Consider the following 16,608-nt stretch of genomic DNA (forward strand, 5'->3'; position numbering starts at 1 on the left):
GAAGCGTAGATGCCAGATTGCCTTGTCACGTTGTCCCCAACGTCCATAACAGTACCGCCATCATCCTCATCCTCAGTCATGATAAATATATCAATCTTTACACAGAGTGGCAACTGACAATAATTATCTTTGCACAAACACTGATGCACAAAACATAACTATAGAATTGTAAATGTTTATTTTATTATTAAAAAAAAGAAAACAACAACAACATCATCATCAACAACAACAACAACGATAACAACAACAACAACAACAACAACAACAACACACACACACACACACACACACACACACACACACACACACACACACACACTGCAGCAGAAAAACAACAACAACAAAAACCAAAAACAAAATTGTGTTCATATTTGGTGCTGGAATGTTTCTACCGAGGGTGCACACACACACACACACACACACACACACACACACACACAGAGTGTGTGTGTGTGTGTGTGTGTGTGTGTGTACTGATGTACAATGTATGTGTGTTAGTATATCTATCGATCTGTCTATCTATATCTATATATCTGTCTATATCTATCTATATCTATATATAATGAATATATAAATATATACAGAGAGAGAGAGAGAGGAGAGAGAGAGAGAGAGAGAGAGAGAGAGACGCATGCAAGAATGTTCGGTAGATTCGATCTTTTCCAAAATTAATACTTTGGCTTGTTTCTGGTAATAATGCACTTGGTAAACGTCACTTCCGTTTCCTCACTGACTTCGACACATGTGTTGAAAGAACTTGTGACAGGAGGCAAGGAGTAGAAAGCGTGTTTACATTGTGCTCGAAGACAGTAAGTCATTATGTCACTATGTATTCCAATGTATTCCTGTACCTTTCGTTAGTATTGAGCCTATCTTGATTAGTTTCAACTCGTTTAAGAATTTTTCTGTTTAAAAAATAGGTAAATCGTTCGATCCAGGGTTCAACAACGTGGTTTTTAAAAACTTTACTTGCCCAGTCGGGCAACACATCAGAAAATTCACTTGCTTAAATTGATTTCGTACTTGTACGGTTTTCGAAGCTTATTTGCATCGGGCAAGGCATTCACATTCACATTGTATCAATTTATACTTACATGTATGACTGAGAGAGAGAGAGAGAGAGAGATTTGCAAATTTTAGTGTTCAACAGAGATACCACTTATGTAAGCTAGGGAGATGGGGGATATGACAATGAGATTAAGATACAGAAATACTGAGACAGACTCTCTGTGTGTGTGTGGAGTGGAGGAGGAGAGGGGAAAAGATGGTGGACAGTTTACAGATTCAGACAGTGACTGAGTGAGAAACAGAACAAGACTCTAACAGTAACACTCAAAGCCAAAGAAAAGGCTCCCTAGCAGTGAGATTATATTGTATTGTATTACTTTTTAAAGTTTTTTGTCACAAGAGATTTCTTTGTGTGAAATTCAGGCTGCTCTCCCCAGGGAAAGTGCATTGCTACATGTACAATGAGAAAACCTCCATTTTTCTGCTTGGAAGTGTATTTTGTTTTCCTATCAAAGTGGATTTTTTTATATGGAATTTCGGCAGGGACTGCCATTTTGTTGCAGTGGGTTCTTTTATGTGTGCTAAGTGCAATCTGCACACTGTACCTCAGTTTATCGTCTCATCGGAATGACTAACTAATAACTTCCAGACCACCACTCAAAGTCTAGTGGAATGGGAGGAAATACTGGCAAGTGTGGGGACTGAGCCAGTGCACTCAGATTTTCTTGCTTCCTAGGCAGACATGTTACCACCAGGCCAACACTCCATAGATACCAAGATACTGAGGTTAGGATATAGTGCCAGAGAAGGAAGGTGTGCGCACAGCTGCTATATTTCCATGGTGGTTGCATGGGAATGGGGCTCTTCACTTCAGACTGCCTTTTGATCACTTAACTGTTCTGTCCAAGTAACAGGACGGAGGAATGGAATGGGGAGATGGTATTCTTGTCATATGGATTGGAGCAAAAGAGAGAGCTTCAGTTGGTGAGGTAATGGGTTGGAATCAGTGGAAAGGGGGGAGTCATGTCATTATGTTCATTACTTCATGGTGATTTGAGACATTGATTAAATAGGATGAATATGTGCAATTTATTTATTTTTTTGTGTTTGCTTTTGAGTAACACACAGGGTCTTTAGACTGAGAAGACATGAGAGGCTTAGCTTGCCTGACACAACAGTCTGCTTGCCTTGGGTAATTGGGCAACTGTTGATGTTGAGCCCTGGTTATTGGAATCCATGTATGTATATTTATTATGGGCCATAATAATATTTGTGGTTTGATGAAAAAACAGTTGTACTGATAAAGCTCTTCTCCTTCTTCTTCTGCGTTCCCTGTACTGATGCAGTTAAAACTTATAAAGATGCATGATGTAATTAAAAGGAATATCAAAGCAACTAATAAGCAGTTTTTAGCATACTTATAATATTTTCAATGATGTTGACCACATGAACTTTCCTTTTAAAATTTTTTTTTTATGAATATGGTAGACAAGCAATAAAGCATGACTGATAACAGTGATATACAGTTTTGTTTGCATTTTTGTCAGTTTGTAACAAAGACAACACAGTTCTGTCACATTATGCATTTTCTGTCCAGGTAAAAATGGGAAAACAAAAGCGAAAGCGATGGGTAAAGCATGGCAGTTGCTTGTCAAACCCTGAATACAAACGCTTCAGGGAAGCTGTTGGAAACAGGGCCTTCAAGCCGTCAGGTTTGTGGTGTTATGTGTCATTAGTACAGCAGTTATATAATAGAGAAAGAGTGAATAATACGGGTTACATTCTGCATGAGGTATGAATTCTCAGCTTCAAAATAGGATATAATGTATTCAGAATCGTGAAAATGCTATTGTTAACTTAAAAACATTGCTTTTGTTTGTGATTTGTTTTTGCAAAGTTGAGATCGTTTATCTTGTGTCGTAATTTATCAATACAAGTTTAATGTGTTATTGTGAATCAGTATATTCATTGTCTTATTGATCTGAACCTTAACCTTTTAGAATTAAAGTAACTTTTTATTAGTGAGTGACAACACAGGTCAGTGGTTAAAATTTGGCCGTGGTAGATTTAGTAGCACTGAACATAAAAGCACTGCATGATGCATTGAATGACAATGATAAATGTCTCTGTGAATACTTATCATATGTTGTAAACACAAATTCTAGGGAATTTACCTGTTAAAGAACACCAGCTTTGTGCTCCATGTTTGGTTTGGTTTGATTTCAACTGTTAGCAGGACCCAGCGCTCTGACAGTGGAAACTCTTCAAAAACACGATGGAGAAGACCAAGAGGGAGTGGGACAGTCTGGACCATTCGATGCCCAGACATTCCGTACATGGGCCACCAACTTCACTGACTGCACCAACATCACATTCAACTGTGTCCACAAACTGTGGAATTCTAGCAGTGCACTTCACAAAGAGGTCAGAATCAGAGATTGTCACATTTGTTAGATCTCCGTGTTAACATTGCAGATTTCAAAGGCAGAATTTGATGGTGATTTTCTGTTTGGTACAGTGGGGTCTTCATTCACTTTCTTTGTTCATATTTTTTTTTAAACTAATGAAAGATTGATGAATGAAAATTCTGGATGTAAAAGTTAAAAACAAACTTTCATGTTACAACTACAACAGTACAAGCAGTCAGTATTAATCTGAATTGTCTCATGTGTATGTGCCTGTATATGTATGCATGTATGTGTGTTTGTTTCTGAAATTGTAATAAATAACCTGTCCCACACTTTCATTTCTGAAAAGCGTGCTGAGAGTGATGATGACCTGATGACTACCTCTCAGCTGGAGCTGACTTCACTGCAAGTCTCTTTTCAAAATAAATTTTGTGAGGTAGTTTATTTTGTGACAAGGAATGACTGCTGATACTTTTGCAGTATATCAGACTATTTTTTTTTTCTTTTCTCACACAGATCTTGGCATTGCTGGCTTCACTTACGGAAGTGATAAAAGAAAATGGGGGCTCTGGTACAGATGCAGAGTATTTTGCTGCTCTGGTGAGTGAAGGTTTTACTTGTGGAGTAGACCAGAATTTCCTTTTTTGTGCATGAAATGTAATGTTTATATAAATGTTAGCTTGAAGCTGTACCAGTTTGTTCTGACATAATTTCTGCCCCATTAATCTAATGTCATATGTGTATGTCTAAAGTTCCTGCCCCTGTGTCTTCGCCTTCTTTCAAGTTCTTGTGCAATATGGTCCATGTTGGCAGGTACTTAGATATGTTCAATGTTATGTCATCTTTTGTTTTATGGCCAGAATATAAGGTTAGAACACACAAGGATGCATCATATTACATAATCCTGAAAAAAACCACCCCCGCAAAAACCAACAACATCAAAAGAACCAAAGATATTGTACAGTATTCTCTTGATTTTTTTCCCATAAAGATGAATGAATGTATGATATCTTGTCAGGGTTGAAAGGTATCTTTTTTTGATGCGTTGCACAAACACTGTTCTCTGCCTCTTACATGTAGTGATAACCGTCAGTCCAGATCATTCTGCCATTGTTATTGCATATCTGTAGGTCTATTAAAGAAAAAAAACCAAAAAAAAAACCCCACACACAAAAACACAAACACAAAAGAAAACCCTGTGAAGTACAGTTTTCTTGTTTCAGATTGCCATTGTAATTTTGGTTGAGAAGTGTGGATGTATTCAGAATCAGCGGAGCTTTGGGAATGTCACTTAGTACTGTTTGATAATGAGGAGGTGCTGACTGTTTCAGATGACCTACATGGAAACGGCAGAGTCCTCAGAATCTGCTACAGCTGGTGCTGTGTTGATGAACATGTCTGTGAAAAAGTGAGTGCAAGTTTGAAAACATGTGGGAAAAATCAGATCAGAAACAGGGCGTCTCTTTTGGGCATGGCTTCATGTGGTGATTGTGTTTGGGTAATGAAGAAATGGAGTTCAGGTAGAACTTCTCTTGGGGGAGAGGGTTTGGGGTTGAAAAAACAAAAGAAGTTTTGAGGTTTTGGGGGTATGTTTAATGGGAAATCTTTTTTGGATTTTTTGTTGTTGTTTTGTTGGTGTTTTTTTTTCTCCACTTAGATTTAGTATTTTTGTGTGCATGTGAAATCTACACATGTGTAGTTTTGAAAGACAGGTGTAATAAAGGTAGAAAAGAACTTCATTCAGATATAGGATTGATTGTTTTACAGTAATGAAGAGAAAATGTGAACTTTGAAGCACTACATGTAATCTTTTTTTCTCCACTTAGATTTAGTATTTTTGTGTGCATGTGAAATCTACACATGTGTAGTTTTGAAAGACAGGTGTAATAAAGGTAGAAAAGAACTTCATTCAAATATAGGATTGATAATTTGATTGTTTTACTGTAATGAAGAGAAAACGTGAACATTTGAAGCACTACATGTAATCTTTTTTTTGTGCGTGAAATGTTCTGTTTATGCATCAGATTAAGATAAACTTCTGATATGCATACTTCAAAGAGTGAGACTGAGAGCTGTGTTTGGTACAGATAGTTGTGTCAGTGCTATTTGTTACTTTATTGTGTATCGTGATACTGATATGACATTATGGTTTTTGTCTGTTTGATGAAACTATGGATCTCTTGTTATGGATGTTTGACTAATCATAGAGTTGTTTGCAGATGAACCATTTATGTAGTTTCACTCTTCATTCATATTTCTTTCACATAAATATTGTCTTAGTTGGATTGTTTATGGCATCAGTGCACTGTTTTAGTTTTTGTGGATTTGTGTGTGTGTGTGCGTGCGTGAGTGTGCTTTATTTATTTTTTATTTTATAACAATTATTTGGCTTCAATGGATTTATAAAAGTGCAGTTTTTGTTTATATAACTCAACAAATCTTTATTCAGAAAACATGTGAGATATCTACACATTAACAGCAGAGCAACAACATACCAGAAGCTTGTATCAGTTTTAACTACGTGAATTAAGTGCAATTTTGATTTTGCTATTTCCTCTTATTCAGGGAGCCCTTTTTTTCTATTGCAGAGTTTCAGCAGCTGTATTGAAGCAGAGGTTTTCAGATGTTTCCAAAAGACTGCTGGAAGCTATTAAAAAGTACGCTTCAAATGAGCACACATCTTTGATGAAATCTGTAAGTCCTGCATAAATGCACATTTGTCTGTCTTCCATTTCTGTATTATTGATATTATTATTATTGATACTTATGTAGTGCCTGTCTTTGTTCAGAGACCAAACTCTTAAATGCTTTACAAAGTCATTTGCACAACAGGCTACCTGCCTGCCTGCTGCCTTTAGGTGTTCATCATTTGTTTCCTGTGTCTTTTGCTGATTCAGTCAGGTTTTCAATTGTACACACATAAGCATGAATATTTGACTGTGTGTGTGTGTGTGTTTTAAGGCAAGGGACTACCATTTTTGTATGCAAACATAAGTACACTTTCCTTCTTTTGATATTGTGTAAGTCATAGTAATGCCAATATATATTAGCCATACCGATACGGAAACAAAAGGGGGGGGGGGGGGGGGTTTGATGATGAAAGGAGGCCAATCACAACTGTGCAGAAAGGTTTGATACTCTAAACTGCCACCCAGTCTGTCAGCATTTTGCATGTGTTGATTTGGACTTAAACAATATTTTATTTGAAAATGCCACAATATAAATGCAATGAATTTGACAGGACAAAATGAAAGTCTTATGTTAATGAAGTCCATTGATTTTATCATCCTTTTTTTCCCTGATATATCATTGTAGTAGCAGCCTGTTGAATCTTGCATTACAAACATCCCCTTTCACATTTTGGGGTGGGACAGTTGTTGATATGCAAATGATATGAAGGAACAGATTATAGACGGATGTATTGTAAACAACCCCTTTCACATTTTGGGTGGGTGTTGATATGCAGAAGATGTGAGGGATGAGAGAGAAGAGATCAGATGGTTGACAGATGTATGGCTAGTGCTGATGTGTCAGTGATAGATATATGGCTTGTGATGGTGTGTCAACGACAGATGTATGACTGGTGATGATGTGTCAGTGACATGTATGGCTTGTGCTGACATGTCAGTGACAGATGTATGGCTAGTGATGATGTGTCAGTGACAGATGTATGGCTAGTGCTGATGTGTCAGTGACAGGTGTATGGCTAGTGCTGACGTGTCGGTGACAGATGTATGGTTAGTGCTGTGTCAGTGACAGATGTATGGCTAGTGCTGACGTGTCAGTGACAGATGTATGGCGAGTGATGATGTGTCAGTGACAGATGCATGGCTAGTGCTGATGTGTCAGTGACATATGTATGGCTAGTGCTGACGTGTCAGTGACAGATGTATGGCTAGTACTGATGTGTCGGTGACAGATGTATGCCTAGTGCTGACATGTCAGTGACAGATGTATGGCAAGTGATGATGTGTCACAAACAGATGTGTGGCTATTGACGTGTCAGTGACAGATGTATGACTAGTGCTGACATATCAGTAACAGATGTATGGCTAGTGATGACGTGTCAGTGAGTGATGGACAGTGACTGTTTGTTAGCTGCTGATGACGCTGGCCCTTGTGCTGAAAGCCCAGGATTTGGCAGCCTGGAACCTGAGCTCCACCACCAACGCGTTCAAACCACTGCTGCACTTTACCCTCAGCAGGAAGCCCAGGGTAAATATAGATTTTTTCTGCTGTAACACACTCACGCTGTAACACTCTGTCCCGGTGTAACACTGTCCTGCCGTAACACTCTCCGGTAACACACTCCTGCTGTAACACTGTCCTGCAGTCCAGTGTCCTGTAACACACTCTCTTGCTTTGTAACACACTGTCCTGCCGTAACACTGCCCTGCAACACATCCTGCTGTAATACTGTCCAGTAACACTCTCTTGCTGTGTAACACACTGTACAGTTGTAACACTGTCCTGTAACACTCCTGCTGTAACACACTGTCCTGTAACACTGTCCTGCAAAACACTCTCTTGCTGTGTAAAACACTGTTCTGCTGTAACAGTGTCCTGTAACACACTCTGTTGCTGTGTAACACTGTCCTGCCGTAACACTGTCCTGTAATGCACTCTCTTGCTGTGTAACACACTGTCCTGGTGTAACACTGCCCTGTACACTGTCCTGTAACACTCTCTCTAGCTGTGTAACACACTGCCCTGTTGTAATACAGTGTTCTGCTGTTCAGCAGAAGGCAACAGTATTCGGGTCATACTTAAACACACACACACACACACATGCCACACACACGCCACACACACACAACACACACACACACACACACACACACACACACACACACACACACACACACACACACACACACATGCACACACACACACTCAGTCACTCAGTCACTCACTCACTCACTCACTCACTGTCTATAAGGGGTTGGTGTAGCATGATGTGTAAGAGCCAGTGTATGTTCACAAGGTGTAACACACACACACACACACACACACACACACACACACACACTCACTCACTCACTCACTCACTCAATCACTCACTCACTGTCTATAAGGGGTTGGTGTAGCATGATGTGTAAGAGCCAGTGTATGTTCACAAGGTTTAACACACAGACACACACACACACACACGCACACACACACACACACACACACACACACACACACACACACACACACACACACACACTTACACACATACACACACTCACTCAATCACACACACACACACACACACACACACACACACACACACACACACACACACACACACACTTACACACATACACACACTCAATCAATCACACACACACACACACACACACACACACACACACACACACACACACACACACACACACACACACACACACACACACACACACACACACACACACACACACACACACACACTCACTCAATCACTCACTGTCTATAAGGGGTTGGTGTAGCATGATGTGTAAGAGCCAGTGTATGTTCACAAGGTGTAACACACACACACACACACACACACACACACACACACACACACTCAATCACTCTATCACTCTATCACTCACTGTCTATAAGGGGTTGGTGCAGCATGATGTGTAAGAGTCAGTGTATGTTCACAAGTCAGTGTATGTAAGTTCACAAGTCAATGTATGTAAGTTCACAAACCAGTGTATGTTCACAAGTCCGTGTATAAGTCAGTGTATGTATGTTCACAAGTCAGTGTGTGTTCACAAGGTGAGGAAGGCAGCCAGGCAGGCTGTGAAGGTGGTGCTGACTGACCTGCCTGACCCAACGACCTTTCACCCTGCTGCCGTCACCACTGCGGAATTTTGCATTGCTGCCGTGAAGCAGAGTGGAAAACTGGGTGAGCGTCTTGTCCTGATGTCACTGTGCAACATGTGGCTGAAGACCTTTGTGCCTGTGGTGGACGTCTGTGGCTCAGTTTTCTTACTTGTAGATAGCAGTGTCTGTGGTCGCTGACTGTGTGCTGACTGATTGCACTGTCTGTGATCACTGACTGTGTGCCGCACATTGTTTTCTTTAAAGTTAGGGTTTAAGTCCAATGTCATATTGCAGCCATTTCATTTAAAGGAAAGTGAATCATCCTATTGTGATGGGTGCATCGAGTGGTAAAAGCGTTGGACTTTCAATCTGAGGGTCCAGGTTTCGAATCTCAGTAACAGCACCAGGTGGGTAAAGGGTGGAGATTTTTCTTAGTGTTCATGTGTACTTTATATTTTGTATTAGATTTTAGATACTGCTAAATAGATTGGTTTTAATCTTGTATACACGTCTATGTTTTAGTTTTGTATGATAATGATTTATGCATGTGTGTGGCTGTGATTATTGTATGTGATGATAATATTAACTTAGTTTTTTTCTTTTATGAATACATTTGTGCTGATATTGAATGACTGTGATCAGTGGGTGTGTATGATTGTGAGGTCCCACATCAACTTGGCATTTGAGCATTTTATTGCTTTTGTGTGTTCATACTTCTGGAGACGTTTTCCCTTGCAACGCCTGTGGGAAGTGCTGCGCATCCAGAATCGGCCTCTTCTCCCATATGAGGACAAACACCGACAGATAAACCTGCCTGCCTACTCATCCGTCGGTCCTATGGGAGAGTCCATTGTGTACATACTATGCATTGTTTGTGCAGTGTTGACCACGCGCGAATTTCTCTTCTTGAGATGAATAAAGCATTCTGTATCTGAAAGAGACGAATAAAGCATTCTGTACCTGTAAGAGATGATGTAACTGTGTGCAGGCGCAACAGACATGGACAGTCTACATGTGCTGAACTTGCTTCAGGATGTGATGTTCACCTTCCCTCACAAGGAGATCAAGGCTTCCTGTGAGACTCTGCTGCAGCTCATGTTTATCAACAAACCGGTAGGCAATACTTACTTAATAATAATGATAACGTATTGTACTTACATGGTGCGAACTACCCGTATAATGGGCTCAAAGCGCCTCACATGAAACAATACATATATATCAACAAACCAGTATGGTGCAAAGTCCCTTTTTAATGGGTTCGAAGCGCCTCACATGAAACAATACATATATGTCAACAAACCGGTAGGCAGTGCTTACTTGATGATAATAATAATAATAATAATATATTGTACTTATACAGCGCAAATTCCCCGTATAATGGGCTCGAAGCACCTCACATGAAACAATACATATATACAATTGTGTATTACAGCACACACCTGCACATGAGCACGTGGAAGGGAAAGACAAATCCACGTACACTAACACAATGCTTCAAATTACAGGTATGAATTATCATATAAAAAAGCACAAAATATGCCCAACACTCACGCCCGCAAGCACACAAAGACTGCACAAAAGCCTATAGAATGGCAGCATTTAGAAAAATTTGCACGTGATGTATTTCACTTAATTCATAATGTGTGTGAATATACATACATACGTACATACATATCTCTCTCTCTCTCCCTCTCTCTCTCTCTCTATATATATACATGTGTGTGTGTGTGTGTGTGTGAGAGTAAAAGGGGAATACACACACGCACACGCACGCATGCATGCATGAAAGCACACACACACACACACATATCAAACATCTAATATCACTCAAAGAGAAATCATAATAGATAAAACTTCATTTAAAGCCCTTTAGGCTGAGACACTGGGGGTGTAACTGGGGCAAGACGGCTCTCTGCTAGCATAATCAAATTCTAGCCCAGATGGTTGGGAAGGCAGTTGCCAGCTCTGCTATTCTGATTGTCAAGTTGGTCACAACTGGCTGCCGTAAATACATCATACTTTTAGGAGGAGGTGTAGGAGATGGTAGTGGTCTGGGGTGGACCGGAGGCAGTGGAGAAGGCGTGGAAAGGCCGCAAGGCGTAATTTCTGCCCCAAATACTGTACCTGTACCTGTACTTATTGTTGAGAGAACTCGAGGTAGAGGGCTCTTATGATTGTGATTGCGCCGTAATTTTAGCTTGATTGGCAAAACGAGCTAAGTAAGTTTGTGACCTGATACAAATCTTCGTCAGACACAAAACATGAGTGTCAAAGAATCGATAGACAGACAGAAATACGAAAAAACTTAGCCATATGAAGAACACAGGATCAGGAGTCAAGATAGCTGCCGGAAAAAGAGGAAGCTAGTCAGGTATACAGAGGGGAAGCAACCTACTTCCGGGAGGTTACCAGCCGTAGCTACTTTCGTTTTCTCCGCATGGGTGGATAGTAGTTTGCACAGGACAGGAATCATACTCCATGCCGGAGTCTGCACTAATGGGTCACGGTAAGTATATTAGATAAACGTAATTTTTTCCCCCCGGTCCCCTTCATGACCGTTTTATCGGGACGAGCGTCCCCTCCGCGATCAGCGTCTGCAGACACATCGCCGCGGTCCCTATCGGGAGAAATCATGAGCTCCGGGCCTGGGAGAGTCTCTTGGCGAGTATCTCTGCCAGCATCATGATCCCTGCCTTCGTAGGATGGCAAACGAGGCATGGTACCGCGCGTAAGCACCCAGCGAACAATACGATCCCCAACAGAGAAAGGAAAGACAGGATCGACTCAGAGGTAGAAAAATACGAAGAAATCGAGGGGGCCGAGTCGAAACGAGTACACAGAATGTAAGCACAATACACATGCAAGCCGCATACAACAAAATAAGGCCAAATGAAAACGCTTAATAGCCAAAAAAAGCGTTAGATGAGACAGAGCGAAAACCTGACAAGATGGCGTGGAGAGCCTTGGCCAAAGGAATGATTCAGCGCTTATAGCTGTTAGAGGCGTTTGATTGGCTAAGAGCGGGCCAGACTAAGAGGGGCGTCTTTTCACTGTTAGCCGCGCAAAATTTGGCCAAACAGAGCAAACCATAGGCCTAGTTTGCATCAGTTTGACATGGTAAGTATATGTAAACACCAAACATGGAGTATAATACAAACTCCTCCTTTTAGGAAAAAATTTCCTTTTTAGTTACCTCATGAATTGCTGTTGAGTGACAGTCTGTGACCAGTCCTGGTTTTGTTTGAACAGGTGATCAAGGCCAATGGTCTGGCAGCACTGCATGGTTTGTTTGAAAAACGGCCCTCAGCCAAGGCACTGCCAGCCGATCTCAATTCACAGATCATCAATGTGAGTACTTCGAACACCTGCTCTGGGGCTTTGTTGAGGACTGGGAGGGTGGGGTGTAGTTTTGTTTTATTTGTTTTTTTTGTATTGTTTTGTTATTTATCCTTTCAGGTATACAGTTTTCTTTTCTTCTCGGTCGAATGTTGTTGAATGGAGAGAGATGAGGGACACACCCATTTTTTAACATGTCATTTGCATCTTGCTGCTGCTCTGTCTTAATAACAGGTGAAACAAGTGGGTGTTCAGCGCCAGTCATGTGGAAAATAGCGAGTGCATTCGCAATTAATGTTGTGTGTAATAGTACTGCGAGTATGTGATAACAGAGATTGAAATAGCCATGGAATGTTTATTTATTGATTAATTCACTTTTTGCTCTTTTTTCATCATGCCTGTTTTCTTTATTCAGACTTTGAATCCATGCCTTTTACTTCTTAATACCTTGTCTGTTTATCACAGTGGCAGACAATGATTGGTTGATTAGAAGGGTGACTGGGGTGGATGATATCAATAAGAGCTGAGATTGGACTAAAGCTTAAAAGTAGTATTTCTGATTGTGGTAGTTACAATTGAAAGTTTCCAACAAGATCTGTTAAAGAATAAAATGGAGACTGACATTGTAATAACTACATGTATTTGTATTTTGTATTTGTATTTCTTTTTATCACAACAGATTTCTCTGTGTGAAATTTGGGCTGCTCTCCCCAGGGAGAGCGCGTAGCTATACTACAGCGCCACCCATTAAAAAAAATTTTTTCCCTGCGTGCAGTTTTATTTGTTTTGCCAGGAACAACCCTTTTGTTGCTGTGGGTTCTTTTATGTGCGCTAAGTGCATGCTGCACACGGGACCTAGGTTTATCGTCTCATCCGAATGACTAGCATCCAGACCACCACTCAAGGTCTAGTGGAGGGGGAGAAAATATTGGCGGCTGAGCCATGATTCGAACCAGCGCGCTCAGATTCTCTCGCTTCCTAGGCGGACGTGTTACCTTCTAGGCCATCACTTGACGTCATTTGCCATGAATCTGCGCTCAGTACATTACCTCACCACCCCCCCTGGCTTTTTCTTCCATTTGTCTGTCTTGTATTATGCATTGTGAACAGATCTTGAGTAGTATCAGTATGTGTTGTTTGCTGTGTGTTACAGAAGTGGCAGATTTTTTAATATTTAAAATTTTTTTAATTTTTTTTTGGATACATGTACTGTAAACTGCTTTGTAAGTACTCAGTAAGTGCTCATTTCCCATTTTGGTTTAAAAAGCTGTGCAAAGGATAAGATACCTTATAATAAACTCCCTGCACCCACTTTGAAAGTAAAAGAAACAAAAATCATCATGAACAGCTGATAATTAAGTTTGTTGTTTGTGATCGTGTTGCTTTACAAAGAAGTGCAGATTTGGATATGGAGATAAAGAACAGAACACCTGCATAAGATGTTGGTGCGTTACTGAAAAAAAAGAAAAAGAAAAAAAAAAGTGAGAGCATTACATCACTCCATGATGCAGTGTTGTTTCAGCAGGCATTTTTTTCTCACTCCCAGCCCAACCAGTCATGTATTGTGAAACCTAAGTAAGGGAACAGTCTCCTGTAAAAAGGATAGACAACCCAGTAGATGCTCACCCCCAACTTTAGGGTGAAATTTGTGGTGGTGGGTGCTTGCGAGGTAGTTTATATATTGATTGATTGATATGGATACTTATATAGCACCTGTCCTCAGACGGAGACCAAGCTCTAAGCGCTTTACAAATACGGGGTCATTTACACAACAGGCTGCCTACCTGGGTAGACCCGACTGACGACTGCCGCTGGGCGCTCATCATTTGTTTCCTGTGTCATTCAATCAGATTTCAGGCACACACCCATATACACTCAGACAGACATATAATATTTTATGTGCATAACAGTTTTGTTTATTCACCCCGCCATGCAGGCAGCCATACTCTGTTTTCGGGGGTGTGCATGCTGGGTATGTCTTGTTTCCATACCCCACTGAACACTGACATGGATGACAGGATCTTTAACGTGTGTATTTGATCTTCTGCATGTGTATACACACGAAGGGGGTTCAAGCACTAAGCAGGTCGGCACATATGTTGACCTGTGAGATGGGAAAAATCTCCACCCTTTACCACCAGGCGCTGTCACCGAGATTTGAACCTGGGGCCCTCAGATTGAAAGTCCAACGCTTTAACCACTCGGCTATTGCACCTGCAGAGTACTTTAGTGCTGCCAGCAGCAGTGCCACAAAGACGCGGTGTATTGACTGGCAGTGTGACTGTGTGCAGGCATTGTACGACCACCAGCCTACAGAGAATGACAGCGGCATCATGCCAGCCTGGCTGGCTGTCATGGAACAGGCTCACCTGAACCTGTCCAGGTAACGAATGACATTTACCTGTCTTCTTCTTCTTCTTCTGTGTTCATGGACTGCAACTCCCACGTTCTCTCGTATGTACACGAGCTGGCTTTTATGTGTATGGCTGTTTCTACCCTGCCATGTAGGCAGCCATACTCGGCTTTCGGGGGTGTGCATGCTGGGTATGTTTTTGTTTCCATAACCCACCGAACGCTGACATGGATCACAGGATTTTTAACGTGAGTGTTTGATCTTCTGCTTGTGTATACACATGAAAGGGGGTTCAGGCACAAGCAGGTCTGCACATATGTTGACCTAGGAGATCGGAAAAATCTCCACCCTTTACCCACCAGGCGCCGTCACTGAGATTTGAATCTGGGACACTCAGATTGAAAGTCCAACGCTTTAACCACTCAGCTGTTGTGCTCGTCTTATCTGTCTGGTTTTACCTTGATTGTGTTCAGAGAATGTCATGGCTGTTGTTTTGGGTTTTTTTCCATTCTGCCCAGGTCCTACTGTAATAAATAATGATAGTAATTATTCTTCATTTGATTGTGGTTTTTTTTGTTTTTTGTTTTTTTTATCTCTCACATGATTCCACTGTGTCTCCAGAGGATGTGGGTTCATGTCTACCTATAGACAGGAACCACGCAAAGTGAAAATTCTAATTGATAGCACATGTTATTTCTAGTTTATATTCATTACAGCAGTGATATGGTTAATTTTAAGAGTGAACAAAACCTCAAGGCTGTTAAGTCAGTTTCTTACTTAATACATTTTTGTATTGATGTGATTCAGTTTAAAATAATTTATCTGTGATATATATCAGAGTGAGAGGAGTTGTCATACATGATTGCAGTTGTAATACATGTTTTTTATTTTTATTTTTATTTTTTTCAATTATGATAGCAAAAAATCATATTGTAGAGCAGAAACTCATGAAACAGACAACAGAAAACAAATGACAATAGCATGAAAAACAACCACTCCTTTTAACACTACAGACAACACGGTTGCATTTGAAACTGGTCCCAACATGTGATGAATGTACATCTGCATACTATGTAGAAATATCAGGTAAGATAATGTCATACATGCTTGTGACACAATGTAAATGTGTTTCAAACTGAATACATTGTTTCTGCTTCAATTTTGATATTGATTGATTGATTGATATGGATACTTATATAGCGCCTATCCTTGGTTGGAGACCAAGCTCTAAGCACTTTACAAACATGGGGTCATTTGCACGACAGGCTGCCTACCTGGGTAGAGCCAACTGATGACTGCCACTGGGCACTCATCATTAGTTTCCAGTGTCATTCAATCAGATTTCAGGCACACACACAAATGCACTCAGACAGACATGTAACTCAGATTTCAGGCACACACACAAATGCACTCAGACAGACATGTAACTCAGATTTCAGGCACACACACAAATGCACTCAGACAGACATGTAACATTTTACCTGTATGATCGTTTTATTTACCCCGCCATGTAGGCAGCCATACTCTGTTTTCGGGGTGGGTGGGAGAGGGGGTGGAGGGCCCGGGGGCAGGGGGGTGGTGCATGCTGGGTATGTTCTTGTTTCCATGACCCACCCATCTCTGACATGGATGACAGGATCTTTAACGTGCGTATTTGATCTTCTGCGTGCGTATACATGCGAATATGACACGATATGTGATTGTTTA

The 16,608-nt window shown here is 40.8% G+C and overlaps 1 protein-coding gene across 3 annotated transcripts in view; it reads left to right on the forward strand.

The window, feature by feature from the left end:
* Positions 1–725: 725 nt before the first annotated feature.
* Positions 726–16,608, forward strand: part of LOC143299376 (RRP12-like protein) — a 49,660-nt gene continuing 33,777 nt past the window's right edge. For 2 of the 3 annotated variants that reach the window (XM_076612538.1, XM_076612555.1), the window contains exons 1-11: positions 726–809; positions 2,606–2,720; positions 3,242–3,432; positions 3,933–4,016; positions 4,748–4,824; positions 6,005–6,110; positions 7,515–7,631; positions 9,165–9,294; positions 10,201–10,325; positions 12,462–12,560; positions 14,840–14,931. In XM_076612538.1, coding sequence (XP_076468653.1) covers positions 2,612–2,720; positions 3,242–3,432; positions 3,933–4,016; positions 4,748–4,824; positions 6,005–6,110; positions 7,515–7,631; positions 9,165–9,294; positions 10,201–10,325; positions 12,462–12,560; positions 14,840–14,931 — 1,130 coding nt within the window. In that variant the 5' untranslated portion in view covers positions 726–809; positions 2,606–2,611. The remainder of the gene's footprint in view (positions 810–2,605; positions 2,721–3,241; positions 3,433–3,932; positions 4,017–4,747; positions 4,825–6,004; positions 6,111–7,514; positions 7,632–9,164; positions 9,295–10,200; positions 10,326–12,461; positions 12,561–14,839; positions 14,932–16,608) is intronic. The other variant, XM_076612548.1, reaches the window with a different exon arrangement.

This window comes from Babylonia areolata, chromosome 2 (assembly GCF_041734735.1).
Source record: "Babylonia areolata isolate BAREFJ2019XMU chromosome 2, ASM4173473v1, whole genome shotgun sequence".
Classification (NCBI taxonomy): domain Eukaryota; kingdom Metazoa; phylum Mollusca; class Gastropoda; order Neogastropoda; family Buccinidae; genus Babylonia; species Babylonia areolata.